Raw genomic sequence first — 27,502 nt, 5'->3', positions numbered from 1 at the left:
TCCTTTACAACAGGTTCAGTAACATCTATTTTAAATATTGTTGGTGGAGTTATTTAATGGAATAAGTGTTTGTGGAGCTGTAACAACAATACTCCTGCCTCTGAAATGTTTTTGTCCACTACACTACAAGAATTCAAAAGAATCCTTGATTTTCTAAGCAGTTAAACTGACCAACAGGACTAGATTATATAAGCATTTCAGGGAAGGAATGTGCTTAATATTTGCCAAATTCACCACAAAATTCCTTAACGACCTGCATGTAGGGGTTTCTGGAAAACAGTCACCCTGCAGTGCAGTCTCTGGAGTCTTTACAGCAGAGAGCGATGGAGGAGTTCTGCAAAGTTGCATCATACTTTGGTGAGGATGGAAAGACCACCACCACAGAGAATTTCTTTGGTATCTTCGCAGAGTTCATTGCTAAATTTGAGGTAGGTTTTTTTATTAAATAAAATTGTATTATTTATTTGTAATTTGTAGGATGACCTAGTAAATTAGGCGCTAGTGGAGAAATGTATTAAGGCTTTTAGCACAGACAGGTGGCAAAAAATAGGTCACTCCTCCTTCCCTCATCTGAGCTCTCATGAGAGTTGTTTTTTATACACAACTAGTTAACAAGACAACCCAAAAACAGCATTAAATACAATGTCACACTGACTTAAGAAGAGATATTCGTATTCAATAAAGGTATTCATTTCTTTGTCAATAGATGAACATCTTATATTTGTGTTAATCCAAGGCAAGACTCCAGGTGAATAGGGTAAAAATGCAACTGTTGGCTATGACCATCCTTCAGCTAACTTAAAATTTTAGAAATAGTAAATAAAATACACAAACTACCTAGTAGATAAGAAAAATGATAACTGACCAGTGCTTTAAAAATATACTTAAATATTTATGTCTATTATATTTAGCTTATTCTAGTCCGTAGAATGTGGATATCATTTTTACTTTAGAATAGGGGGTCAAATTGCCTTTATTAGCACTGTATTAATGACAATATCCTTGAATATTAGCTTGTTCTAGCCAATAGACTTGAATATCCCTCAATAAGTGCCATAATTAATGTGAATAGACTTTCACTTTAAAATAAGGGGTCAATTTTCCTTTATTAACATAGTATTAATGACATTTAAACCTTGATTATTAGCTTGTTCTAGTCAATAGACTTGAATATCCCCCAATAGGTGCCATAATTAATGTGGATATCAATTTTACTTTAAAATAGGGGCTCAATTTTCCTTTATTAGCACTATATTAATGACATTTCAACCTTAATTATTTGTTTGTTCTTGTCAATAGACTTGAATATCCCTCAATAAGTGCCATACTTAATGTGGAAAACACTTTCACTTTAGAATAGGGTGTCAAATTGCCTTTATTAGCACCATATTAATGACATTCTAGCCTTAATACGCTACTAACTAGTTTTAGTCTATAAACTTGAATATAAAGTGTCATTATTAATGTGGACATAACTTTAGGACATGAGGTTAAACAGTGTTTAATACCCTATTTTAGCCATATATAACTGCAAAACAGCAGTAATCTAACCATTATTACTAGCTTGTTGTTCAGTAACTTACACAATGAATCAAAGAAAAAATATAGGGCTTATCAAATTGTAAATAATGGTTAAAATGCCTTTAATATATGTTTAGTTAATCATGAATTATGTGTTTGCTTATGTTTAACTGATGCATAATTGTGAACAAGTGAATCATGATTAACTTAAATGGCTCCTTAAGCTCCTTAATGATTATTAAGGTGCATAAAGTTAACCCTTAATGACTAGTAATTTTGTTTTTAACTAATGCTTGTCAACAATTAATTAATGTTAAACTAATGCATTTTTGGACTCTTAAAATAAAGTGTTACCTGATCTTTTCTGTGTACTGTGATTGTCTAGATTAGGTTATTAGATTATGACATTTAATATGGGAATTGCTTTTAGAGGACTTTGAGTGATATCCAGACCGAAAACCCTCCACGAAGCCCCAGGAGCCCTCGCGCCACCTCTCCTGTAGCCTGGTGAAGAAACCACCCACCATGAGGCAAACACACTCGTACTGTACAAACAAACATACAAGCTCACTTGCATACACTCCTACAACTGTCAAGTCCAATTTAGTGATACTGTAGTCAGGTATTTAAGGAGACATGTACAATGACAGTTTAATGGAACAAGGGCAGTGAATGGTGCATAAATGGTTTTAAACTATCAGTGAGTCATTTATATGGTTGGGCTGTGTGATTGTTATTTGCACTCAAAAACCAGAAGGATCTGCTTCTTATAAACAGAATTTGGGGTAAAATAATATCTTCAAATTTTGTGCAGGGGATTTTGTAAATATATTAAATACAGTTAAATAAATTATTTAATGTAAAATGGATTTCACTAGGACTGTGAGTATCAGATCTTGACTGACTTGATATAGTATATTTATAATGTTGTTTAGGAGAAAAGTGCTTTAACAATGTGTCTTAACTCTGCTTAAATGCTTAAAACAACTTTGGTTGGAGTTGTTAGTTGCTCATGTAAATGGTATTTTTGCTGAACTAATGTCTTAACAGATAAAAGCCGATTCCTCATACGCAGAATGTTTTAAGTGCAATATATTATGAAATATTTAAAGAGTGTAAAGATATTATTGTATAAGAGATGCAGATAGGACTTATATTGCTTTGGAGAAAAGATAGATTATGATTTTGCTATATGCATTTGCTATTTTGAAATTTTAACTTTTATTTAAAAATGGACTTTCGTGCTGCTTAATTCCTTATTACCATAGTTAATCACACAATTATGGTATCGTTCTGTGATCATACTGAATGTTTAAAAATTATATGGGACTTTCCGTATGATTTGTTTTGAACTATCTGAATGTAATCATTTGAAAATATGAGACATATGATTGATGATTAAGTGTTGATGGGTGTAAAAATATTTATGACAAATATTGTGTGAATTCATTTGATTTGTATAATGGTTTAAATTTGTCCATCAATATTTTTTTACTTTACATTTTACTTTAAAAACATGTGTCTTAACATTACATAATTTATTACATCATTTATATTAATTTGAGTCACAATTTCAAATGTCAGTATTGTAAAGGCTCTGATGTTGTCTGTTTTACATAACTGTTGATTTTAATATGGTTTACAATGTTAAAAGACATTTTTATTTTCTCAAGATGGATGGGAAGGCTGAAAGAGAGTTTAGATTTGAATGTTTTGAACTTAAAGTGCCATAGGAAGCTATTTAAAGGCTGGTTGTGATTAATGCAAAAAAAGCTATTTTATATAAATATATATATATATATATATATATATATATATATATATATATATATATATATATATATATATATATATATATATATATATGAACACTTACAGGACATTACATACACACTATATATATATATATATATATATATATATATATAAACACTTACAGGACAGTACAGCACTTTTACAACAGTTCATTCGTTTGAGAAATTTCTTTTGTAATATATCATGTTTAATAAATGTTGGCACCTCTACTGAGTAACTTTGTGAGTGAAGTTGCAACATTGCTCTGTTGTCATTACTGTTTTGGTAATAAAACACCCTTACATTTTAACTAATGTGTAGTCTTACATGAAGGCAAGTGGAATTTGATCCCTTTGATCGAAGAAGGGTTTTCTAGAAACACTGGATTTGATCACAGGAGACCCTACAGTTCTGTTTAAATGGCCTATTCACTAGGATAAAGTCTTCTATGTTTTTCTGACACGTTGCTCAGGTGAGTCTTTAAATATTATATTCGTTCTCTTTGTTCATGTAGTGGATGTCCATGTCCATGTCATGTATGAATGACTGAAAAAGTTCAGTTTTGTTCCATTCACCAGACAGAGAACACAGTTTTGTTAATATTAATATATTTGTTTATTTTACTTTTGGTGGGTGTGAATGATATTTAACAGTTCAGGCTTTTAAACCACTTGTTCAGGCTTATAAACAATGCTCAGGTCTTGTTTAGGCTGACGCTATTAGCATGTTTCCTCTTCTATTTAGACAATGGATGACTAAACCACATATATATATATATATATATATATATATATATATATATATATATATATATATACAAACATATATATGTACTGTATATGTATGTATATATAACTTGCTGGCTACTTTATTAAGTACACTGTATTTATCTGCTTGCTAATGAAAATATTTCAGCCAAACACATGGTAACGATGTAGTTAAAACAATATAAAACAAATAGCAGCAAAAGAGGGAGAAAGTGACTTTTACTGATTTTAAACATGCCATGATCATTTGTCCCAGACAGGCTGGTCTGAGTATTTCTGAAATGTGTTCGTGATTTTCACGAACAACCTTTAGGGTTTACGGGGTATGCCTCAAGAAAGTCTGAAAACCCTGATAAACTGGTTCATATTTGTTTTAATAGCATTACTCCTAAACATCGCAGGATTGGACACCTCAGGTTTACAAAAATGTCTAGTTTTCTGTGCAAAAATGCCTCTGATGTCAGAGCAGAATAACCAAATTTTAAAGATCAGTAATTCAAATAACTACTTATTACAAAAGAGGTCTGCAACAGAGCAACTCTAAATGCACAACACATCAAACCTTGAAGCAAATGAGCTACAGCAGCAGAAGAAATGCACAGCAGTGAAACTTCTGTCAGATAAGAACATACAATTTCTGCTTTACTAGCTTTAGCCTTCCTTTACTGCTTTACTAACATTTTTCAATTTTTAAAGAGATATTTAGAAGGTAGGGTCAGAATGTTGTATGGACGCATGGATCTTGCCTTGTATCAATAATTTAGGCTGTTGGTGTAATAGTGTGTGGAAGCAAAGTATTTTCTCTGTACATTTTAGATTATTTAGTGCATCGTTTAAATGCCAGAGCTTACCTTTCAGCAAGATAATGCACAATGTCACTAAGCTCATCTATATTCTTGAACATGACAGTGAGTTCACTAAACTCTTGATTCAGCAGTTACTAGATATCACTCCAATAGAGTACATTTGAGTTGTACTGAAAAGGGAGATGAAACAAGTATAAGTGAAATTTCATGTCTTACCTTGACTGGATAATGGACATAAGGAAAAAATGCAGAAAATATACACAGTGCTCAGCATGATTGAGTACACCCCATTTTGAAGATGAATATTTGTATTCATTTCTCAGATAATATATGCAATGTACAGTTGCCATTAGAATTATTAGACCCCCTTTGATGTTTTTGATTTTTTTTATATTTCCCAAATGATGTTTAACAGAGCAAGGAAATTTTCACAGTATATCTGATAATATTTTTTCTTCTGGAGAAAGTCTTATTTGTTTCATTTCAACTAGAATAAAAGCAGTTTTAAATAAATGTAAAAAAAACATTTTAAGGTCAAAATCATGCCACTTCAATGTTTTTTTCCGATAGTCTACAGAACAAACCATCATTATACAATAACTTGCCTAATTACCCTAACCTGCCTAGTTAACCTAATTAACCTAGTTACGCCTTTAATTGTCACTTTAAGCTGTATTGAAGTGTTTTGATAAATATCTAGTTAAATATTATTTACAGTCACCATGGCAAAGATCAAATAAATCAGTTATTAGAAATTAAGAGTTATTAAAACTATTATGTTTAGAAATGTGTTGAAAAAGTCTTCTCCCTGTTAAACAGAAATTAGGGGAAAATCAACAAGGGGGCTAATAATTCAGGGGGGGCTAATCTGATTTCAACTGTATTTTTGTGCATTTGAACAAAACTGATTTATTAAACAGATATATTTATTAAAATAATACTTTAGTCACCAAACATATTTAGAAATTGAAAGATAATACAATTAAATGAATGCAAAATATTGGAAAAAAAATAGCAAACTTTAAAGTTTAAACAAAATTTAATTTTTATTTTTTTTTCCTTTTTTTAAATTTTGTATTTAAGATTTTTCTCTTACATATAAATTTGGATGTACAAGTTTTCGGACCATTATCATAACTTATTTTGTTAGATTAGCTCCAGATTTAGCTTTAGAACTGACTAATCTAATTTTTATGCACATATGTAATATTGTATAGCTGTCTTTAGAAAATATTAATTGAAATGAGAGATTTGTGAGGGAGTACTCATACATTTCCCAGAGATGGGTTGTGGCTGGAAGGGAATCCGCTGCATAAAAACATGCTGGATAAGTTGGCGGTTCATTCCGCTGTGGCGACCCTGGATTATTAATGGGACTAAGCCGACAAAATGAATGAATGTGTACTCATACAGTATGCTGAGCACTGTATGTATATAGTCTGCAATATACTGGAGTTCAATTTAAAACAGCTTAAATTGCTCTTCAGATGTGAATCTTTCCATTAAAAGTAAAAATCCTTATTCAGTATCATGAACAACTGGAACATTTGAGGAGTTTCACTTGTCAAAGTGGAAAACTTTTAATAGGTTACTAATGGTGTGATATTCTGTGAGTTTGGGGCTGATGATGCACATACCTTTACACACTTTGACGCAAAAAAAACTTTACTCTTTAACAAGACCTGAAAACGTGTCATTCATACTGCTATAGGCAAGTTTGCATATAATAAAAAATTTTTATCAGCAGTAAAACTATCATTTGTATGGCTTTATCAATTATCTTTTTGATCCTTTCTCGAGAGTTTTCGGATTTAAATGCTTGACATTCTTTCATTTTAACTTTATACCTGGGATCTGATTACACAATACTTGTAAAAGCATGAAACATGAAAATAGCGTTCAGATAATGTACTTTATAATCAGCTAAGATATAAAGTCATGTCTTGATATAATTACACAGTGTTCATGTCAGAGTCTGTGTATGAGACAATCATAAACCCTGTGCTGTTTTAAAGAGACACGCGCCTGAGAAACTCCCTGGCCTCATGGCTGCCACTGAGGCTCCCGATGCGTCTCCTACTCCCACCAGTGATGGCACAGCACAACAGACCACCCTCGCCACCACAGATATAGTGGTGCTTGTCATCTACTTCCTCTTGGTACTGGCTGTGGGCTTGTGGGTACGTTTCCTGAAATCACAATCATGACCATGTAATTATACAGTGACCCCTTTAGGCTTTATATTCTTGTTCTTTTTGCAATGCTCAATAAAAAAACATTGCTGTGTAAATATTTTACTTATCACATTTATGACTTAACATCTTGTATATGGCATATTTATAACCTTTGCTCACCCAACAGTCCATGTGGAAGACCAAGAGGAGCACAGTGGATGGATATTTTCTAGCTGGCAAAAACATGACTTGGTGGCCAGTAAGTGAGTTCATCTCAGTCAAATAAACCATGTCCATATTACAAGTGATGATTCACACTAAAATAAGAACAAATAATAGATGAGTTGTACAGTTATTTTTGTTAACATTAGTTAGTTAATGCATTAGTTAACCCAAACTGTAGTGTACATTTTAAAACACGTATTAATCTTTGTTGATGTTACTTAATAAAAATACAATTGTTCATTGGTTATTCATGTTAGTTTACAGAGCCTTGGCTAAATATTCATATTTATAGCTTAAAACAGAAATTAACATTTATACTGTAGGATCTTTTCACAAATTCTGTTCATTTATGTTAATGCAGTGAACTCATGTTCACAAATGAAATCTTAATGTGAAGTTTGACCATTTTACTGTTTATTGTTTGTGTTTTTATTATTTTTCCAAAATGTCCATCTAGTTTTGATTACTTTATTTGCTTGTTTTACTTTTTTTTTATTTTAAACAATACTAAAAAAAAGTTTACTTGGTAACTGAATGAAATAACAGTTGCAATCTGAATTATTAACCCCCCTGAATTATTAGCTCCCTTGTTTATTTTTTCCCCTCAATTTCTATTTAAGGGAGAGAAGATCTTTTCAGCACATTTCTAAACATAATACTTTTAATGACTAATTTCTGATAACTGAATTATTTTATTATTTCCATGATGACAGTAAATAATATTTTACTAAATCTTTTTCAAGACAATTAATGTGATATTTAAAGGCTTAACTAGGTTAATTAGGTCAACTACACAGGATAGGGTAATTAGACAAGTTATTGTATGACGATGGCATGTTCTCGAAACAAAATATAGCTTAAAGGGGCAAATAATTTTGACCTTAAAACTTTTTTTTTAAAAATTTATAACTGCTTTTGTTGTAGCGGAAATACAACAAATAAAACTTTCTCTAGAAGAAAAAATATTATCAGAAATACTGTGAAAATTTCCTTGCTCTGTTAAACATCATTTGTAAAATATTTAAAACAAATTAAAAAATAAAGTAAAGGGGGGCTAATAATTCTGACTTCAACTGTAAATTGTATATCACATTTCAGTTAACATTTATTTTACTCCAAGCAATGTTTTTGTTTGTTTGCTTCCTTGTTTTAGTCTTATTGTTTTGGCTTTTTAAAATCTTGGAATTAATGCAATTTCTGTCTCACACCTTCTCCATCTGTCATGTTATGCAGGTGGGTGCGTCTCTGTTTGCCAGTAATGTGGGCAGTGGTCACTTCATTGGTCTTGCTGGCTCTGGGGCAGCAGCTGGTATCGGTGCCGTCGCTTACGAATGGAATGTGAGCACACAGTATCTACAATTTAAGAAACAGAGAATGTATTGATCTGAAGAATTTAATACTTTATATGTGACCCTTGTCCACCAAACCAGCCATAATTATACATTTTGTGAATTGAGATTGTATTTTACCTATAAGAGTAGCACAACTGCCTCACAGCAAGAATGTCGCTGGTTCGAGCCTCGGGTGGGTCAGTTGGCATTTCTGTGTGGAGTTTGTATGTTCTCGCCATGTTGGTGTGGGTTTCCTCTGGGTGCTCCGGTTTCCCCCACAGTCCAAAGACATGTGGTATAGGTGAATTGGGTAAGCGTAGAGTGTGAATGGGTATGTGTGGATGTTTAAGCGGAAGTGACAAACTATATCTCCTAAATGTAAATTGTGCCACTGTTTTGAGGCATACTAGATTATAAATATCCGTAAGACTAACTTACTGATATACTAACTAATAAAAATTTAATTTCACAGGCCCTTAAAAGGTTTTCCAAATTAAGCTCAAAGCAGTGGTTATTACCAATCAAATATTAGATTTTATATATTTATAGTTGGACATTTACAAAATGACTTCATGAAACATGATATTAATTCTAATGATTTTTGATAATAAAAATGGCTGATTTTGCCTTTTGACCAATATACCCATGCATTGTCTGGTTTGTGGTCCAGGGTCTCATATACAGTAGATTCAGGAAAAATGTGAATAATTATGGAATAAGTGACCTCTACAGGCTCTTGTGTTGTATATAGTTAGTATCTCAGAGATTAACTTCACATGTTTTTGTGCAGGGCATGCTGATGGTGCTTGTCATGGGTTGGCTGTTTTTACCCATCTATATTGCATCAAGGGTGAGACAGCAGCAACACGTTTCATATAGCATTACATGCACAATTTTAAAATGTTTTGTATGGATGCATCAAAATACACTAAAAACAGTACCAGCTTTTACTGATATGCACATAACTGTTATGTAGATATAGTTAACTCAAACATGACCATTCATTTACTTATAAGCTGTTCGTTTGGATGCCCGTCACTGAATAAAAAAAAATAAAAAAAATCAGGATTCTGAGCTATAAAGTCGCAATTGCGAGTTGTAAAGCCTATGTTTATAATGTCCATGTGTAATACATGTGTCTGCAGCTACAAGTACACCACATATGCAATATGAAACAAATAATAGCCGCAACACGAGGTAAATCATGTCATTTTTACTCATATAATAGATAAATAATATAGAAATTTTAATTTTAGACTTTTGATGGAATCACACAACTTACAGCTAATAGTTACAGGCGCTCTGTTTTATGATTTATAATTGCTATTTTGACCAAATAGTGTAAATGGCATAACTAAAAAAGATCCAAATCCATACGAATAAATAGACAGCCTAGTTCAACAAGCCTATATACTTCCTTTTTGAAAGCGTGATAAACAATAAAACCTTGGATATAGGCTTTATGTTGTGATTATGAGCTAATGTGCATGCGTCCTTAACAGACACGCCATTTATGGCCAGTCGACATAACACAAAACTCAGAATATAACTCAGTATTCTGACTAAATACCTCAAAAGTCTGACTTTATAACTTAAAATTCCGACTTAATTCCTCAAAATATGACTTTACAACTTAAAATTCAGACTTTATAACTCACAGCTCTGACTTTATAACTCAGAATAATGACTTTATAACTTTTAATTCTGACTTTAACACTCAGAATATTGACTTAATACCTTAACATTCTGGCTTTATAACTAAAAATTCTGACTTTATAACTCACAATTCTGACTTCATAACTCGGAATTCTGACTTTATAACTCACAACTCTGACTTTATAACTTAGAATTCTTACTTAATAACTCAGAAGTCTGACATTATAACTCGGAATTGCGACTTTATAACTCAGATTTCTTAATAACTCAGAAATATGACTTTATAACTCAAAATTTTAACTTTAAAACTCAAAATTCTGACTTCATAACTCAGAATTATGACTTTATAACTCACAATTTTGACTTTACAACTCAGAATTCTTACTTAACTCAAAATTATGATTTATAACTCAAAATTCTGACTACATAACTCTGACTTTATAACTCACAGTTCTGAGTTCATAACTCGCGGCTCTGACTTTATAACTCACAATTCTGACTTTATAACTCAAGATTTTGACATTATACCTCAAAATTTTAACTTTATAACTAAAAATTCTGACTTCATAACTCAGAATTATGACCGTATAACTCGCAATTTTGACTTTATAACTTGCAATTTTGACTTTATAACTCAGAATTCTTAATTAATAACTCAGAATTATGACTTTATAACTCAGAATACTGACTTTTTAACTAGCAATTCTGACTATTACTCACAATTCTGACTTAATACCTCAAAACTATGACTATAACTCGCAGCTCTGACTTTATTACTTAAAATTCTGACTATAACTCAGAATTATGACTTAATAACTCAAAATTCTAACTTTATCGTTTTTTTATTTTGCTAAATAATTTATTTTATATTAGTGGTGAGAACGGGCTTCCATATTTTGGTGACTGTTTTCTGCAGTAAAACATCAAATAATATTTTTATCTAAAACTGTGGTCTTTTTTCAGCACTTTTATTTCAGTTATATTATTGAATATGTATATTATTGGTTTTACTGATTAATCTGACATTCTTGTTTACTCTTTACCTTTTATTTCCTATATTCTTCAACTTGCACTTTGAATCACTAAGAACAACTGAGGAAGAAAAAAGTCTTTAAAAATAATAACTCTCCCTTTTAAAGTGACTTTTTAATGGTCTTGCAGGTCACAACAATGCCTGAGTATTTAAAGAAACGTTTTGGGGGCAAAAGGATACAGTTATTTCTTTGTGTTTTATATCTATTTATCTACATCTTCACCAAAATATCAGTAAGTATGCAAACTTACATTTAATCATGTATTTACCTGGTCTTGCTGGTTCGGTGATTGAGTATTTCTCTGTCTTCAGGTAGACATGTACGCAGGAGCTGTGTTCATCCAGCAGGCTCTGCAGTGGAATATTTACCTCGCTGTGGTTTTGCTTCTGGGCATTACTGCTCTGTACACTATCGCAGGTCAGACATTTTTTTATTTGTGTCATGACTCATTTGCATTAAATACGATTAGCGTCCACAAACCAGCAACCGCTGCGTCCGTCAACCGTCGCTTTTTAAATTTTCGCGCTCTTTAAAGCAGGGCGGATTCTGATTGGCTGTCAGTTTACATCGGCGCTCGAGTTGTTTCTTTCATTGTAGTTTTATGCAACATAGATTAAAATAATAAAGACGAAATACTTAACAATTTTATGCTTATTTCAAATATAAAGATCCAAAAGCACAAACAATTAAGCATGTAATTAGCCTTATAAACAGTATATTCACAAACACATTTAGATATGTAATACTATTAGAAAACACTATAATTGTTTGTTAATTGTTTCTTGTTAAAATGTCTAAACATTCCTTAATCAACCAACGTTTTCTTAATGAGTAAAAAAATAGTTTTATTTTCAGAAATAATTACTCAAAATTAATATTTTCCCCTTAAAAACAATAATATGCTATGGGTTAAGTAAAATAATCTTATTTTCAGTTTGAATTTAAAAAATCAAAAAAGTTTTTTTTAGTTTTAATTAATTTATTGACCTGCATATTGGTGCATCTTTACGTTTGTTTTATTGAGGATCTGATAACAGACTTTTTCTACTTTAACATACCCTTTCATTTATTTTTGAATTCACAATACTGGTATGAAATAGACATTGGTACATAAGTTCTCAATGTCATATCATTTTTACTGAAGATTATGTGACTTTGGCTGTTAAATATGACACTGGTTCAACACAGTCACAGGTTATTGTAATCAATCTTGTTGTAAACAGACTTCTAATCCTTAAAGAACTGAAATCATATTATCTTTTAAACCTTTTCTTGATTCGCAGGTGGTCTGGCAGCAGTGATCTACACTGATGCGGTTCAGACCATCATCATGGTGATCGGAGCCCTGATCCTCATGGGCTTCAGTGAGTTCTTTTCCAATTCGACTACCATAGGGTCTGCAAGTTTTAGGTCCAACCAGCTCTAGCACACTTGAAGTACTTTCCAAAAGGGTTATATATATATATATATGTATGTATATATATATGTATGTATGTATGTATGTATGTGTATATATATATATATATATAAATATATATATATATATATATATATATATATATATATATATATATATATATATATATATATATATATATATATATATATATATATCCCCTCCTAAGGGCACTTCTAAGTGAAAACAATAGAGGGCGCCATTTTGAAGTGTTTTTCCAAAGCAAAGTGCTCAAAACTGGTCAGTTTAAAGGAAATTTTCAATGGTACAACCGATGGACATTTCAAGCCCATATGATCCTTTGTGTAGGGAAATGTTTAGTGTCGCACACATTGTTTCAATTGGAATGGATACCTATGCCCTAATCCCTTCAGAGATGCACTCCAGAGGGTAAACACTTAGAAGTGATTAGTGTAAAAGGATGAGCCCTTCCAAATGGAGTTAGTAATTCGCTGTTTCAGCTGGGGTTCATATAGGTTAGAGCAAAAATCTGCTGGAAAATGGACCTCCAGTAGGTTTGAGCGCTGCTGTTTAATGTAATAATAATATTAGGCCCCAATTGAGATTTATTTAATTTTTTTATATCACTGTGCAGGTTTTGCAGAAGTTGGGGGATTTGAAGCTGTCCTGGACAAGTATCCTCAAGCTATTCCCTCCATCCGAGTGCCCAACACCACCTGTGGAATCCCTCGTGACGATGCTTTTCATATTTTCCGTCACCCTGTGACCTCTGACCTGCCCTGGCCTGGAGTAATCCTAGGCATGTCCATACCATCCATGTGGTACTGGTGTTCTGACCAGGTGAAGTCTCAATGGTTTTGCTTGTATTTAATTATGGCTTGAACATATTCTTTCTTTCTTTTTTTCTTTCTTTCTTTCTTTTTCCTTCTATCTTTTTATCTATACCTGATGAATCTAAGTCCCATCCACCCATCTACCCACCCACCAATCCATCCATCATCCATCCACCCACCAATGCATCCATCCATCTATCCATCCATCCGTCCGTCCGTCCGTCCGTCCGTTTGTCTGTCTGTCTATCTATCTATCTATCTATCTATCTATCTATCTATCTATCTATCTATCTATCTATCTATCTATCTATCTATCTATCTATCTATCTATCTATCTATCTATCTATCTATCTATCTATCTATCTATCTATCCCTGATGATATTATATATATATATATATATATATATATATATATATATATATATATATCCATCCATCCATTAAGGGGAATCCCTTATTATGGTGGGAACATCCCTTATTTTCATATCCCAATGTTGACAGGTATGGCTCTATTATGTTCTTGCACCTAATAGTCACTTGTAGTGTATGTCAAATTGTAAAACATATATAAATCAAATACACAATATTACATGCAAATATTTTTTTAGTTTCTTTTTGACTGAGTCCCTTTATTAATACGGGTCGCCACAGCGGAATGAACTGCCAACTTATCCAGCACGTTTTTACACAGCGGATGCTCTTCCAGCCACAACCCATCTCTGGAAAACAACCATACACACTCAAAAACACACATTCACGGACAATTTAGCTTACCCAATTCACCTGTACCACATGTCTTTGGACTGTGGGGGAACCTGGAGCACCCGGATGAAACCCACGTGAATGCAGGGAAAACATGCAAACTTCTCATAGAAACCCCAACTGACCCAGCCGAGGCTCGAGCAAGCGACTTTCTTACTGTGAAGCGACAGCACTACCTACTGCGCCACTGTGTCGCCCCTGCAAATATTATAATAATTATATAAAAATGCCTCTTAAGTGAGCTGATTAACCACCATAGCTTCTAAGTATCATTTATTTTGTTGTCATATCTGTGTGTAGGTGATAGTGCAGCGTTCACTAGCAGCTAAGAATATTCTGCATGCTAAAGGGGGATCTCTGCTGGCCGCTTACATCAAAGTTTTGCCCTTCTTCATGATGGTGATCCCAGGCATGATCAGCAGAATACTTTACCCAGGTGCACCACTGAAAATAAGGAAAGAAAAAATAAAAACACCCTGGCCTTTAGTGACTTTCCATATGTAAACATACAATTTGTCATGTTTTGTATGTCAATTGCAGACGAGGTGGGCTGTGGAGACCCGGAGGTGTGTAAAGAAGTTTGTGGGAATTCGGTGGGCTGCTCGGACATCGCTTATGCTAAGCTGGTCATGGAGCTCCTTCCTGCAGGTATCTAATATTTTCCTAAATCAAGAAACATTTTCTAGACAAGTAAGAAATATTGTCTTGTTTTCAGAAATAATGTCAAAAATTAAGTGAGTTTTTTCTGCAAAACAAGTAAAAATAATCTTTCAATATGCTAAGCAAAAAAAAGTGTTTCAAATCGAAAACAAGATTATTTTGCTTACCTCATTTGGCAGATTATTTTGCCTGCTTTAAGGAAAAACTCACCTAATTTTGACATTATTTCTGAAAATAAGACATTATTAACTTGCTTGCTTAGAAAATGTGTATTGATTTAGTAATTTTGAGATAATTGCACTAAACAAGAAAGTAAAATAAGAATGTGTCGCTGTGTTTTTCTTTAGATTTCATAAATGGACGAGTAATTTTCTTCCTGTGTGTTTGTGCAGGTCTGAGGGGTTTAATGATGGCGGTGATGTTGGCTGCGCTCATGTCCTCTTTGACCTCTATATTCAACAGCTCCAGCACTATTTTCACCATGGACCTGTGGAGGAACATCCGTCACACTGCCTCTGAGTGGGAGCTCATGATTGTGGGAAGGTGAGACATTAGCAAGCATTTAAACTAGGAACACTCCATGTTTTTCTTCTGAGAATAAGCTCTATAGAGGTATCAGTTGAGTTTTAACAATTTTGAATCTATTCGGGGATTGGGAGCAATTATATTATGTAGATTCTAACTGGTGGTGCAAGTGTAGGGCTTAGTGCTTGGGACTAATTTCAGATGCTGTGTAACTTTTGTGTCTGCTGCAGCCATGGAACAGCAGCAGAGTTCCTTTATTATTACGCTGGAATGCAAGTTTCTAGTCATATTGACCTAGAAAATAGCAACTTTCATTTTCTGTCAGTCTTAGTACATGATGTAACTACAGAAGAGTCAAGATTTAAATAAGAAATGTATCTTTGGTGTCAGTTTTGAGTGAGATGCTTATGGTCTAATCTGGTTCTAATGATAAAAGCTAAGCTAAAAGTGCTCCCAGTAGACCCAGAGATTGGCTGAATGGGTTCAAAAAAAGTAAAATAATTGTTTAAATATAGGAGACTTGTAAAAATTAGCATATTCTCAAAAATAGAGTGTTCAAATAAACCTACTCCGTGTTGAACAAAATTAGTTGGAAATCAAAGTTAGCTTGATGCCTAAACAGTCTACACATCAAGGGCTGTAAATAAAAATCAGGTTGATGTCAAACCAATGTTGGGTTTGGATGATATCCTGATTTATATTTTAACCAAAACCCAAAACCTAAAGTCAGCCCAATGTTGGAGAGAGACAAAAAGACAGTGTTGGTTACTTCAGCTGCTGTGTAACTGCACCTGCTGCAAGAGGGGTCTGGATGCAGACCTGGTGCAGTGCACTCTGAGTTGCATCCAATGCTTTTTAATGCGCTCACCTAACTCCACCCCTAGCCTTACGCATTACAGTGACGTCACTCACTCCATTGAGTGCATTGTGTCTGACATTGCATCGCTGAGTGAGCTTAGCTTGTATCATAAAGGCTGCATCCAGATACTATTGACTGCTGCAGCTATGGTACGTCAGGAATGTTTCTTGATTATTACACTGGAAGAATAGTTTCCAGTGAGTTTCTAGTCATATTGACCTAGAAAATAGCAACTTTTCCTTTTCTGTCAGTCCTTAGTACATGATGTTACTACAAAAGAGTCAAGATTTAAATAAGAAATTTATCCCTGGTGTCAATTTCGAGTGAGATGGTAATGATCTAATCTAATTCAATGATCTATGCTAAGCTAAGCTAAATATCCTCCTGCCAGAACCAGAGATTGGCTGAATGGGTTCAAAAATAGTAAAACTCAACTGCTTAACTCTAGGGGACTTGTAAAAATGATCATATTCTCAATAATAAAGTAGATTGTTCATATAAAAAGTACTATGGTTGAACAAAATTAGATGGAAATCAAAATTAGCTTGATGCCTAAACAGTTTACACAACATGGGCTGTAAATAAAAATCAGGATGATGTTAAGCTAATGTTAGAATTTGATGATATCCTGATTTATATTTTAACCAAAACCCAAAATTGGCCTACAGTATGTTAGAGGCTGACATAAAGACATTGGTTATTGAACAGCCTCAAACATTGACAGAAAACGATCAACATCATATAGTGTGTCACTGGCGGCCCCTGCTGGTTGTCAGTAAACTGAGCTGCAGTGTGTGTACGTGTTTTTGTGACATATTAGGACACAAATCGGTATAATGACATAGGCATGGCGGCACAGAAAGTAGTGACATATGATTTAGATAGATGGGTGGATGGATCGACTAAGATTCATCAGGGATAGATAGAAAGAAAGAAGGAAAAAAGAAAGAAAGAAAGAAAGAAAGAACATGTTCAAGCCAACATAATTAAATACAAGCAAAACCATTGAGACTTCACCTGGACATAACATTGCTGATGTCCTCATTTCTCAAAAAGCTTATAAGTCAAACAGAATGAGTTTTATTCCAGAAAATAAAACTGTACATAGTTTCCTGCAAGGGTTGGGTTTAGGGGTAGGGTGAGGTTAGGGCAATAGAAAATACAGTTTGTACAATATAAAAACAATGGAAACACTTGTAATGTCCCCACAATTGACAAAAACAAACATGTGTGTCAGGGTGTTTGTACTGGTGTTAGTGGTGGTGTCGGTGCTGTGGATTCCTCTGGTTCAGGCCAGTCAGGGCGGGCAGCTCTTCATCTACATCCAGTCCATCAGTATGTACCTGCAGCCCCCCATAACGGTCATCTTTGTGGCTGGATGCTTCTGGAAACGGACCAATGAGAAGGTACAAAACAAAATGTGCTCAAACATTAGTTACGGTCTTTTATATCAGATGTACAATTCCATGTATAATTTTGACCTCATATACGGTCATAATTGTCACTCTTTTGTTGTCATTATCTGTGTGACGGGTTGACAAAATTTGGGCGGTTTTAAAACAAAACTTTTATATGCAACTTTTAAAACAAAACAGAACTGTGTGTGCTCCTACTCCATTCAGTTACAGTAGTAGTGACCAGTGCATAGCGCAAACCGCGTGGGCTCACCCGCAAGAAGAGATGAAGGAAAATCTGACTCCCCCTCGCGACACATCTTGCAGCACCTGCTGTTAAACCATAGTATGCTTCATCATGACACTTTAATCTATCCTTTTTTTTTTTCAAAATTGACAGCAAGAGCAAACATAGAAGCGTTGTCTTATTGATAAACAGCACCTAATTATGTTCAAAAGAACTTAAAACGCCAAATAGGACGAATTTACCCCATTTAGAAAGTAAAACATACTCTAACTCGTACTCTAAGTGCAGTGTGTTGGTGAGAGGGGGCAGTGTTTCGATGAGACCTGGTTATGTTGTGGTTCTGTGACTGCTGGTGTTATGACAGTTAAAGTAACTAGGTTAATTTCAATTGAAATAAATGAAAATTATTGCATGGGTTTCCTCCTGGTGCTCCGGTTTCACCTCACAAGTTCACAGACATGTGGTACAGGTGATTTGGGTAAGCTAAATTGTCTATAGTGTATTTGTGAATGAGTGTGTATGGATGTTTCCCAGTAATGGGTTGCAGTTGGAAGGGCATCCGCTGCATAAAACATATCTGCTGTGGCGTCCCCAGATTAATAAAAGGACTAAGCCGAAAAGAAAATGAATGATTGAATCAATAAATTAAAATAAAATATTAATCTAATATTAATCTAATCTAATAATATGAATTTATGTTAATGTTTTATGACAATTTGTTTTTGTTTTAATTTACTTTTCTTTTACTTTTAATAATTGACTTTGTGTCTGATAATTTTGAAATTCTATCATTTTTCAAGTTCTTGAAACTTTTGCAATACTGACTTTCAGAGATGGGTGTAATGCGTTCCACAGTTCGTGTGCTACTGTACTAACTTTAATTTTAAATGACATTTTTAGAGAACGCATTACATTGAATTAGAGCATTTCCAGTGTTATGGATGTGAAATTTGCAGTAAAAACTCAAGACATACATTCACAGTGAATCTTTATGTTAACATTATATTGAAACACCTGTTTATAACAACTCACCACAGAGGTGTGGGATCAGAAAATATCAATCTGTAAAAATGTTTATACTTTAAAAGAGAAAAATAAACCTGCGTTATGGATGTCACCAAAATAGTTTTCGAGTTTACAATTTAAAACATACCCTGTAGAAATTCTGTGAATTAAACTGCACAACCCAAAACAAATAATGCTAATCAAGAGGATGAGAGTCGGCTCACTATAGAACACAAATTGTTCATTTATTTTATTTGACATTTTTGCATTTAAGCCTTTAAATGTCACTTCAAGCTGTATAGAAGTGTCTTGAAAAATATCTAGTCAAATATTTATTGGCATCATGGCAAAGATAAAATAAATCAGTTATTAGAAATGAGTTATTAAAACTATTGTGTTTAGAAATGTGTTGAAAAAACAGAAATTGGGGGGAAAAAACAGGTGGGCTAATAATTCGGACTTTAACTGTATATTACATAGACAAGCTGATATTTTGAATGGTGGAAACTGGTAACCATTGACTTTCACAGTATTTATTTTCCCTACTATGGAAGTTAATGGTTTTTGGTTTATAACATTCTTCAAAAAGCTTTCTTTCTAGAACCACTTGAGGCTAAGCAGTTTGTGTTTGGACAAAAATTGGTTGAGTAAATACATAATATGTTGACAACTGTTGACTTGTCATAGTAATTTCATCCACCATTAATGATTTAACAGTTATATATAGATGATGCTCCATTTATAGACCATTTCAATGCGGTCATGTCATTGGCCCATGAACATTTCCTGCTTGTTATCAAACTATTTTATAACTGTAACAAGAGGCAATTCAGTCATAACTTAAATTTATGATAACTGTTTTAACATTATTTATCAAAATGTGGCTCTGTTTGGATTCTTGGAAGCTATAGAAATAAAAAATGTAAAACAGAAAATAAGTTGGGACCATTGCTTTTGTTTACATCCCTCAAAATGGTCTATATAACCACTCTCAGCTGTCTTTTGCCTGTTGTGTTGGTATAGGGGGCATTTTGGGGTCTAATGGTGGGAATGGCAGTTGGTTGTACGCGGATGATACTGGATTTCATCTATCCCACACCGCAGTGCTACGAGAGCGACACCAGGCCTGACATCATCAAATACGTTCACTTCCTCTACTTCTCCATCATTCTTACTATCCTCACGCTTGTCGTGGTGGTGTGTGTCAGTCTGGCCACGGAAAAACCCAAACCAGAACAGGTCAGAAAGACTTACCAAACATTTATTACGTTGAACATAAAAGAAGATGCTTTTAAGAATGTTGGAAACCATTGACGTCCATTGTATTGATTTTCACACTAATGGTTAACATTTTCTGGGATTCTTCAAAATATTTTCTCTGTTTTGCAGATCAGTCGGTTGACATGGTACACGCGCTTTGATGCGGTAATAGAAAGTGAAGAGGTCGTGTCTTCAGAGCTCTATACCATCGACAACGACATAAAAGTCAGAGAAAATGAAGCACTTCCTGCCAAAGAAGGTACTTTGTCCAGTTCAACTATATTTCTGCATTAATTTACTGTTTATAAAAAAAAGTGTGTGTCTGTGTGTGTGAGAGAGAGAGAGAGAGAGAGAAATATAATGGTTGGCCAAGATTTATCCTGATCTTTTCTCAATTTTAAAGGGATAGTTCACCCTTAAAAAAAAAAGTCTTAATTTACTCATCTTTCAGTTTGTTCTTCTGCTTTTTTTTTCTGTTGAACACAAAAACGGACATTTTAAAGAAACCTAAATTTAAGCAACAAGTGCTCAGGGGTAGCTTAAACAATGTATTGGTGCTCTTTGGGAAAAGCCCCAGTCAGATCACACCATTTTTATTGTCATTTATGAAAGTCCCTATGTCAGATTATGTGATTTTTGTCTTGATAAAAACAACTTGTCAAGGGTAACAAGTGTACCAGACTACACGTTCCTTAACGATCAGTCATCTCGTGACGTTTACCATGAGCGTAATTTCCCAAAGCATTCACAAGTGTTGCTATACAATATTTCTTGTCTTAATATCATTTGTTTTTAACCACTGATGCTTGCTGACAACTAATAACTACATTATTTAAGGGCATTCCTTACAACATGGATAGGTTCAAACTTATGATTTCTTTTTAATATTAAGATATTTTCTTTGAAATCTAAATGAATATTTTCCAGCCATGGGTTTCTTATTTAACAGTCCCTCGCCTGAACTTGCTGCAAGTGAGACTGAGCAAATGAAAGCACACAAGCGGCAGCAAGGAAAAATCAAATGCTCAAAGATGTAATCTTTAAAACAATGACATATTGAAAAATATATATCTGAGGTTTGTGATACAACAATCACAGAGAAGCATTCATTAAATCCTTATTTTCTTCAGAGCAAAACAAATTATCCACCTGTATAATTGAGTAATGGACAAGCACAAACAAAATATATAATCTGTATATTTCTCTTGAAATAATTACCTTTTTTAAACAAATTTCGTTTGCTATAATTTTTATCCTAATTTTAATGTATCATTTGTTGATCAGTTATCTACAAGAATAACAAATAACATTTGAGGTGAAGCACTTCAAAACAAGTCGGCTATATGCTTCAGCGCCAAAACACGAATTGCCCTGAGATTGTGGTGGTTTGTTAAATAAAATAAAAATCTAGCATAGATCAAACTAAATAATAAATATTCAGTTTCAGAGAAGCCGATATTAAACTGTTTTCACTATTAATGGCCAATCTGAATAAGCAGGAAATGCTTTTATAATGTATTCGCAGCACTAAACATGTTCCAGATAATCTCGGAAGAACAAACCCTGTTGGAAGGCTGAGAGAACTCAGAAACTCATTGTGAGAATGAAGATGTCTGCATATTTGTGCCAGTCTGTCAGATAAAATTGCTTAAAACAATATTTTTAAAAAGGTAGTTTAAAGTTTGCAAAACCAATGATTGATCTTATCAACCCGTGACCCACCCATAATTAAATATGCAGCCTATTTTTTGATTACCTGACTTGCGCATTAACGGCAGCACCCACTGAAATATCTCAGAAATGATGTGCTCCTGTTGCACTGGGTCCACCCACATGACAAAACTCTTTGTGAAGAACGAGAAAAAAATTAAACATGCTAGACCGAGGTGTCCAAAGTCAGTCCTGGAGGGCCGGTGTCCTGCTGACTTTAGCTCCAACTTTCTTTAACACATCTTCCTAGAAGTTTCCAGTATACCTAGTAAGAGCCTGATTAGCTTGTTCAGGTGTGTTTGATTAAGGTTGGAGCTAAACTGTCCAGGACACCGGCCCTCCAGGACCGAGTGTGGACACCCCTGCAATAGACTTTCTGCGATGAGGTCGTGAAGCGTCGCAGATAAGGTATTGGTTTTTGTAAACTATGCCACATTACACAAGAAGAAACTATTGAATCTTTTGTCACGATGCACATTCCCAACGACTCCCTACGTCAAGGAAATCATGCCGACATAGTGACAAATTCGTGTGATCTGACGGGGGCTTAAGGGATTCATCAGGATAAACCACAAAAGTCAGTCCAAGGCTGATTTTTTCCACATTCGAGTGCCTTGGACTGATTTTTGCTGTATTTATTTTGAATAATGTTGGAAACCGGTAACCATTGACATCCATAGTAGGGAAAAACAAATATCATGGAAGTCAATAGTTACCAGTTTCAATCATTCTTTAAAATATCTACTTTCTGGAATCACTTGAGGGTACGTAAATGGTGAATACATAAATATTTGGGTGAACCATTCCTTTAAGCCTATTTTACGTTAAAAATAATTAAGTTATCCAGCATAGGGAGACAAAGCTTGATATGTCAGTGATTTTAAATAATGGGAAATAAAGTAAAAAATGTGGGACTTTCAAAGTTTGTTAAACTTAATTTACACCGAGCCATATAACAGTAGAAGAGACACTTTTTCTAATATGTTCAGATTTTCATCATCCTCGTTATTATGACAATCAATTCTGTAGCAATTTCAGTTAACTTCAACAGAATCAATACAATTTCAACGTATTCTCTTACAATGTTTAACATGATAAAAACTTTCTACCTCAATTTGCATAATACCAAAAACACAATATGCACATTGTCCCTCAAGAACATTCATACTCGGAGTTGTCAGACCTACAATAGCTGATTGTCAGTGAGTTTGCATGTAATCCTGAGTGCGTTTTTGTTCACCAGATTCCAGCGGTTCGGTGTCCAGCAATGCAGGCTCGTCTAAACTGAAGTCTGCTCTCTTCTGGCTGTGTGGAATGGAGAAGCAGACAGAAAAGTCCTCTTCATCTCCTGCTCCTCCAGACGCTGCCATGTGTTCCCTGGAGGAAGAGCCCTGTATGAAACACGTGGTCAATGCAAACCTCATCATCTGTGTGTCAGTGGCCGTCTTTCTCATCGCCTACTGGGCATAGAGACACTCCTCCTTCATAATTTATTTGTACTGCAAAAGTCAGCTTTATGGAGTTTGATGATTACTAAATTCTGCGTAAACTGGTAAAGTCTAGATCAGTGGTTCTCAAACGTTTTTCATCAAGTACCACCTCGGAAAATAATTGTCTCTCCAAGTACCCCCATAATGATGAGAAAGAATAATTCCTAATATTAAAAATATTTATTATTGTCAGCCACCTTAAACATAATAAATAGTCTGAACATTAACACTGTACTGTGCTATTTTATTAAAAAATAAAATAAAAAGTCAACATAATGTGCTTTTAAAAGTTAATTAAAAATGGCTACTGTTCTTAAAGTAAAAAGAAAGTTGCTCAAGTCTTTGTTCTGTGTCCTGCAACATTTGAATCACATCTAGATGAATTAGCCTAAATCTGAGGTAACACATTAATTAAAAGCCACGCTGCTTTACAAAAACTTTATATATTGAAAACACGCATTGTTTTACACAACTACAAACACAAATTTAACACATTTGTGATAATTATTTAGATGGGAAATTATTTACCAAGTTTGCAGTAACTGAAATGCCAACACAACAGCACTGGTCTGCAAAAAGTGCTTCTCTAGCATATATCTGCTTCACAAGCGTCGCAGCCTCGCACCTCTTTCTTTGGCTGGCCGAAGCGGGTTTATTTATTAGCATCTGATGACGTGATGAACTAAATTAAGCATTCCTATGCACACCGATGTAATCGTACGCTTCAGGGTACAGCCGGTGCTGATCACATCAGTGTAATTGTTTGAGTCAAGGGATTTAAAGTGTGTTAATTTGTTCCTTACATTATCCAGTATCCCTTTGCGTACCACTAAAATGAAGCCAGCATATCACTATTATATTGACATGCATATCGCACTTCCGGCTGGCTGCGTATTTGATTTAGACCAGTGGTTCTCAAACTGTGGTACAGGTGCACATTTGCATATATGTCAGTTTGAGAACCACTGGTCTAGATCAAATACGCAGCCAGCCGGAAGTGCGATACGCATGTCAATATAGCATTTTTTATGACACTGTATAACAATCATTCATGTTTTCACAGTACTGTGACGGTAGGGGTAGGCGTTAAAAAGTTAGTTGGATAATTTATTAGCATAACTAATACTAGGCTGGTCAAGCTTGTTTTAGCTAGTCATTTCCCAGCCTAACCAGCTAAGACCAGGCTAGAAATAGCTGGAAACCAGCCTGGAAGTGGCCAAAACCCTTCTAAAACCAGCCTGGTCAACCAGCTAAAACCAGCCAACCAGCCTCTGCTGGTTTAAGCATTTTTTCAGTAGGATGGGGAGACTTTTATAAAATACAATTAATGGAAAATGTAATAAATGATATAAACTATTCTTGTTAACTTCCAGCCGCAACCATATCCGATCTAGCAACAACTGTGTGACCTGAAGGCTGCAACTGGGTTGTTGCTAGATCGGATATGGTTGCGGCTGGAAATTCACAATAATTATTTATTTATTAAATTTCTCGTTAATTGTATTTTATTAACATCTACCCACACCCCAACCCTAAACCCAACCATCACAGTAATGTAAATCAGTAGTTGTACCGAGTATTATTTATACTATCTAATAAATTATTCAATAAATTGTATTCTCTAACAACCCCACACCAACCCTTAACTCAACCATCACATTACTGTAAAAATCCGAATTATTGTTATACAGTGTCATTTAAAAAAAAAAAAAAATTGCAGCTATATTGTGCATATCGCACTTCCGGCCGGCTGCGACTGTTTTTTGTTTTCGTATTGTGATGCAGTTCCTAGAGAAACGAAATATTAAATGAAGAAAGTGGGCTCGGCTTGTTTTTTTTTTTTTCAACTGCGAGCTGTTTGGATGTAGTAAAGTAGGCATGTCATTCGGATCAGGAAAATGATTCGTGAGAGTTATTATAAACTAACAGACATCGCCTCCTAGCCATTTCTGTTTGTTGTCAAAACTGACAGTTGGAGGGGCGTGGTTAAGTATGTGTACGTCCACTGGAAGTTGCAGTCTTTTAATTCAGTATGTTGATTTACTTCCAACTGAAACAGAGTATTAATCAGGGGCCGGGCCTTTCTTTCTGCACATCCTTAAGGCCCAATCCCAGTTCTACCCCTTTGCCCTTCCCCTTCCCCCTCATTTTGCACGTTCACGTGAAGGAGTAGGGGTGTCCCAATTATTAATTTGATCTATTTTAATAACTTGTTTTCAAGTTACATTATTATTTCATGAGCTACAAGTTGAAATAAAATTGATATGCTAAATGTATTTTAGCTATTAAAAGGCCTACAATATATTTTCTGGTGTTTATTTTTGCAAAGAAAATAGCAGTAAATTACATATTTTTTTTAAAGATTATCATTCAGCCTACCTGCATCATATGAAAGAGGTTGATCCACGGCAAATCCACATCATGCACTATATAACTATTTCATTTATAATTGTAAACTTGACTTCACGTGTACAACTATAGTGGTACGCAGGCTTCCTTCTAGTGGTACGTGGAGGAATAGCTGAATAGTTAAAATAAAATAAAAAATTAACACAGCTTTAACCCTTTAACACCGATGGGATCAGTAAACTGATTTTAATAGGCTAAATCTTTTTTTTTCTTCTAATGTTTGCTATGTATTTTATCATTTAAAGCTAATTTCCTCCCCGTATTTGTAACAGTTGTTGGGGGGTATCCTGTATTTTTATATCCCAGTGTTGACAGGTATAGTTTAATCACTAACTTTTCTGACACACATAGACTACTCTAACATGCAGTAAGCAGATCTAACTTCTAATTTAAATATGTAAATCCAATTCATATATTTAAAATACAAGTCAATGTTTAGGTTTAAAGATACACAAATAAGTCATATGCATGCAACATATATTTCTACATTTATCAAAAAGAGTTTATATGAATATGACGACATAGAGCCTATATTTATGAGGTTCAAGGAACATTTGCAGGTTTTAATGAAAAGGCTACTTTATGATAATACTTCACATTTATGTACAGCAGTTTTCTTTTGACTTTTTAAGAACAGTGCCATTTAAATTAACCTTTAAAAGCACATTTCAAATTAAACGTTGACGTTTTAATTATTTTTACCTGTAAACACAGTGTTAATGTTCAAACTATTTATAATGTTTAAAGTGGCTGACAATAATAAATATTTATAATAACAAGAAATAATCTGCCTTGTTTTTGAACTGTGCAGAGCTGTAGCTGCTTAAATATGCCTAATACGCTACTGTATTTCAATACAGGTCATTATGGTGGTACTTGGAGACAATTTTTTCTGAGGTGGTACTTGGTGAATAAAGTTTGAGAACCACTGACCTAAGATGCTGTCTTTTCTCAACTGTAAGTGTGCTTGGTCGATTTCAAAATGAAAGCAAACATTCAAAAATCTTTTGTCAATTTTATAGTTGTTAATAATGAATAATAAATTATAATATTATTTATAGTGTAGACTACTGTGGGACTGTACAGTGTCTAACTACACATTTTTATTAGGCTAATCTAATATTAATCCCTAAAAACTAATGTAAAAATATCTGGCAGCTGTGTGCATCTCTGTTAAAATTAATTTAACGGTAATTTTGTTTCACGATTTTTCCTTTAGAGGTCAAGACAGTTGTATTTAAAGAATGAGTTAACCAAAACATGTAATAAATTAGGCTGCTCACCTTTATGTCATCCACTTGTCCAGTTTTCTCCCATTTTGAGTTTAGAGTGCGTCTTCGCATGCATACAGGCACACCCTGTCCTGGCACGAGGTTGCTTTAATTTCACAATTTTCATAATTTAATTGCTTTCTAATATGATAAAATATCTAAATGTGTGTTCTGAATGTTGGAACGACGGGAGGATTAGCAATTAATGACGAATTTTCACTTTTAAATAAACTAATCCTGGTCCCCCTTTATATTGTGTCACTTATACCAGTGAACTTACATGGTGACTAGATGTGTAAGTAGTATGTAACAACAGTGTATGTACACACTGGTACATAGTATTTACTTGTG

The 27,502-nt window shown here is 34.1% G+C and overlaps 2 protein-coding genes and 1 long non-coding RNA gene across 6 annotated transcripts in view; 2 read left to right on the top strand and 1 right to left on the bottom strand.

The window, feature by feature from the left end:
- Nucleotides 1-3,305, top strand: part of grid2ipa (glutamate receptor, ionotropic, delta 2 (Grid2) interacting protein, a) — a 34,536-nt gene extending 31,231 nt beyond the window's left edge. For both annotated transcript variants that reach the window (XM_009299344.5, XM_017354745.4), the window contains 2 exons: nt 264-428; nt 1,952-3,305. In XM_009299344.5, the coding sequence (XP_009297619.1) occupies nt 264-428; nt 1,952-2,032 (246 nt within the window). In that variant the 3' untranslated portion in view covers nt 2,033-3,305. The remainder of the gene's footprint in view (nt 1-263; nt 429-1,951) is intronic.
- A 239-nt stretch (nt 3,306-3,544) lies between these two features.
- On the top strand, nt 3,545-27,168 carry slc5a11 (solute carrier family 5 member 11). 3 transcript variants are annotated; one of them, XR_012399081.1, is made up of 17 exons: nt 3,545-3,787; nt 6,904-7,068; nt 7,250-7,321; nt 8,521-8,625; nt 9,409-9,468; nt 11,436-11,540; nt 11,620-11,725; nt 12,592-12,672; nt 13,360-13,565; nt 14,622-14,757; nt 14,862-14,969; nt 15,374-15,524; nt 17,603-17,771; nt 20,035-20,250; nt 20,401-20,530; nt 23,225-23,548; nt 26,778-27,168. XR_012399081.1 is itself a non-coding variant. In NM_001007300.1 (16 exons), exons 2-16 carry the CDS (start codon nt 6,934-6,936, stop codon nt 23,449-23,451), a joined length of 2,007 nt encoding a protein of 668 aa, NP_001007301.1. In that variant the 5' UTR covers nt 3,691-3,787; nt 6,904-6,933; the 3' UTR covers nt 23,452-23,698. The 3 variants fall into 3 exon arrangements, 1 of the variants encoding a protein (NP_001007301.1); XR_012399083.1 differs by lacking the exon at nt 26,778-27,168 and adding an exon at nt 24,446-25,775; NM_001007300.1 differs by lacking the exon at nt 26,778-27,168 and having other exon boundaries at nt 3,691-3,787; nt 23,225-23,698.
- On the bottom strand, nt 6,435-8,585 carry LOC141381171 (uncharacterized). Its single transcript, XR_012400914.1, has 3 exons — nt 8,496-8,585; nt 7,243-7,379; nt 6,435-7,077 (listed from the first exon to the last, which is right to left on the bottom strand). It is a non-coding gene; the product is annotated as an uncharacterized lncRNA (long non-coding RNA).
- Nucleotides 27,169-27,502: the final 334 nt, after the last annotated feature.

Source organism: Danio rerio, chromosome 3 (genome assembly GCF_049306965.1).
Source record: "Danio rerio strain Tuebingen ecotype United States chromosome 3, GRCz12tu, whole genome shotgun sequence".
Taxonomy (NCBI): Eukaryota; Metazoa; Chordata; class Actinopteri; order Cypriniformes; family Danionidae; genus Danio; species Danio rerio.
This window is presented reverse-complemented; position numbering and strand designations above follow the sequence as displayed.

Bases quoted from the DNA above. Each gene is read 5' to 3' on its own strand.
- slc5a11 (NM_001007300.1), top strand. From the start codon at position 6,934: ATGGCTGCCACTGAGGCTCCCGATGCGTCTCCTACTCCCACCAGTGAT. The intron at 7,322-8,520 runs GTAAGTGAGTTC...CATGTTATGCAG, and splicing joins AAAACATGACTTGGTGGCCA to GTGGGTGCGTCTCTGTTTGC. The intron at 9,469-11,435 runs GTGAGACAGCAG...ATGGTCTTGCAG, and splicing joins CCATCTATATTGCATCAAGG to GTCACAACAATGCCTGAGTA.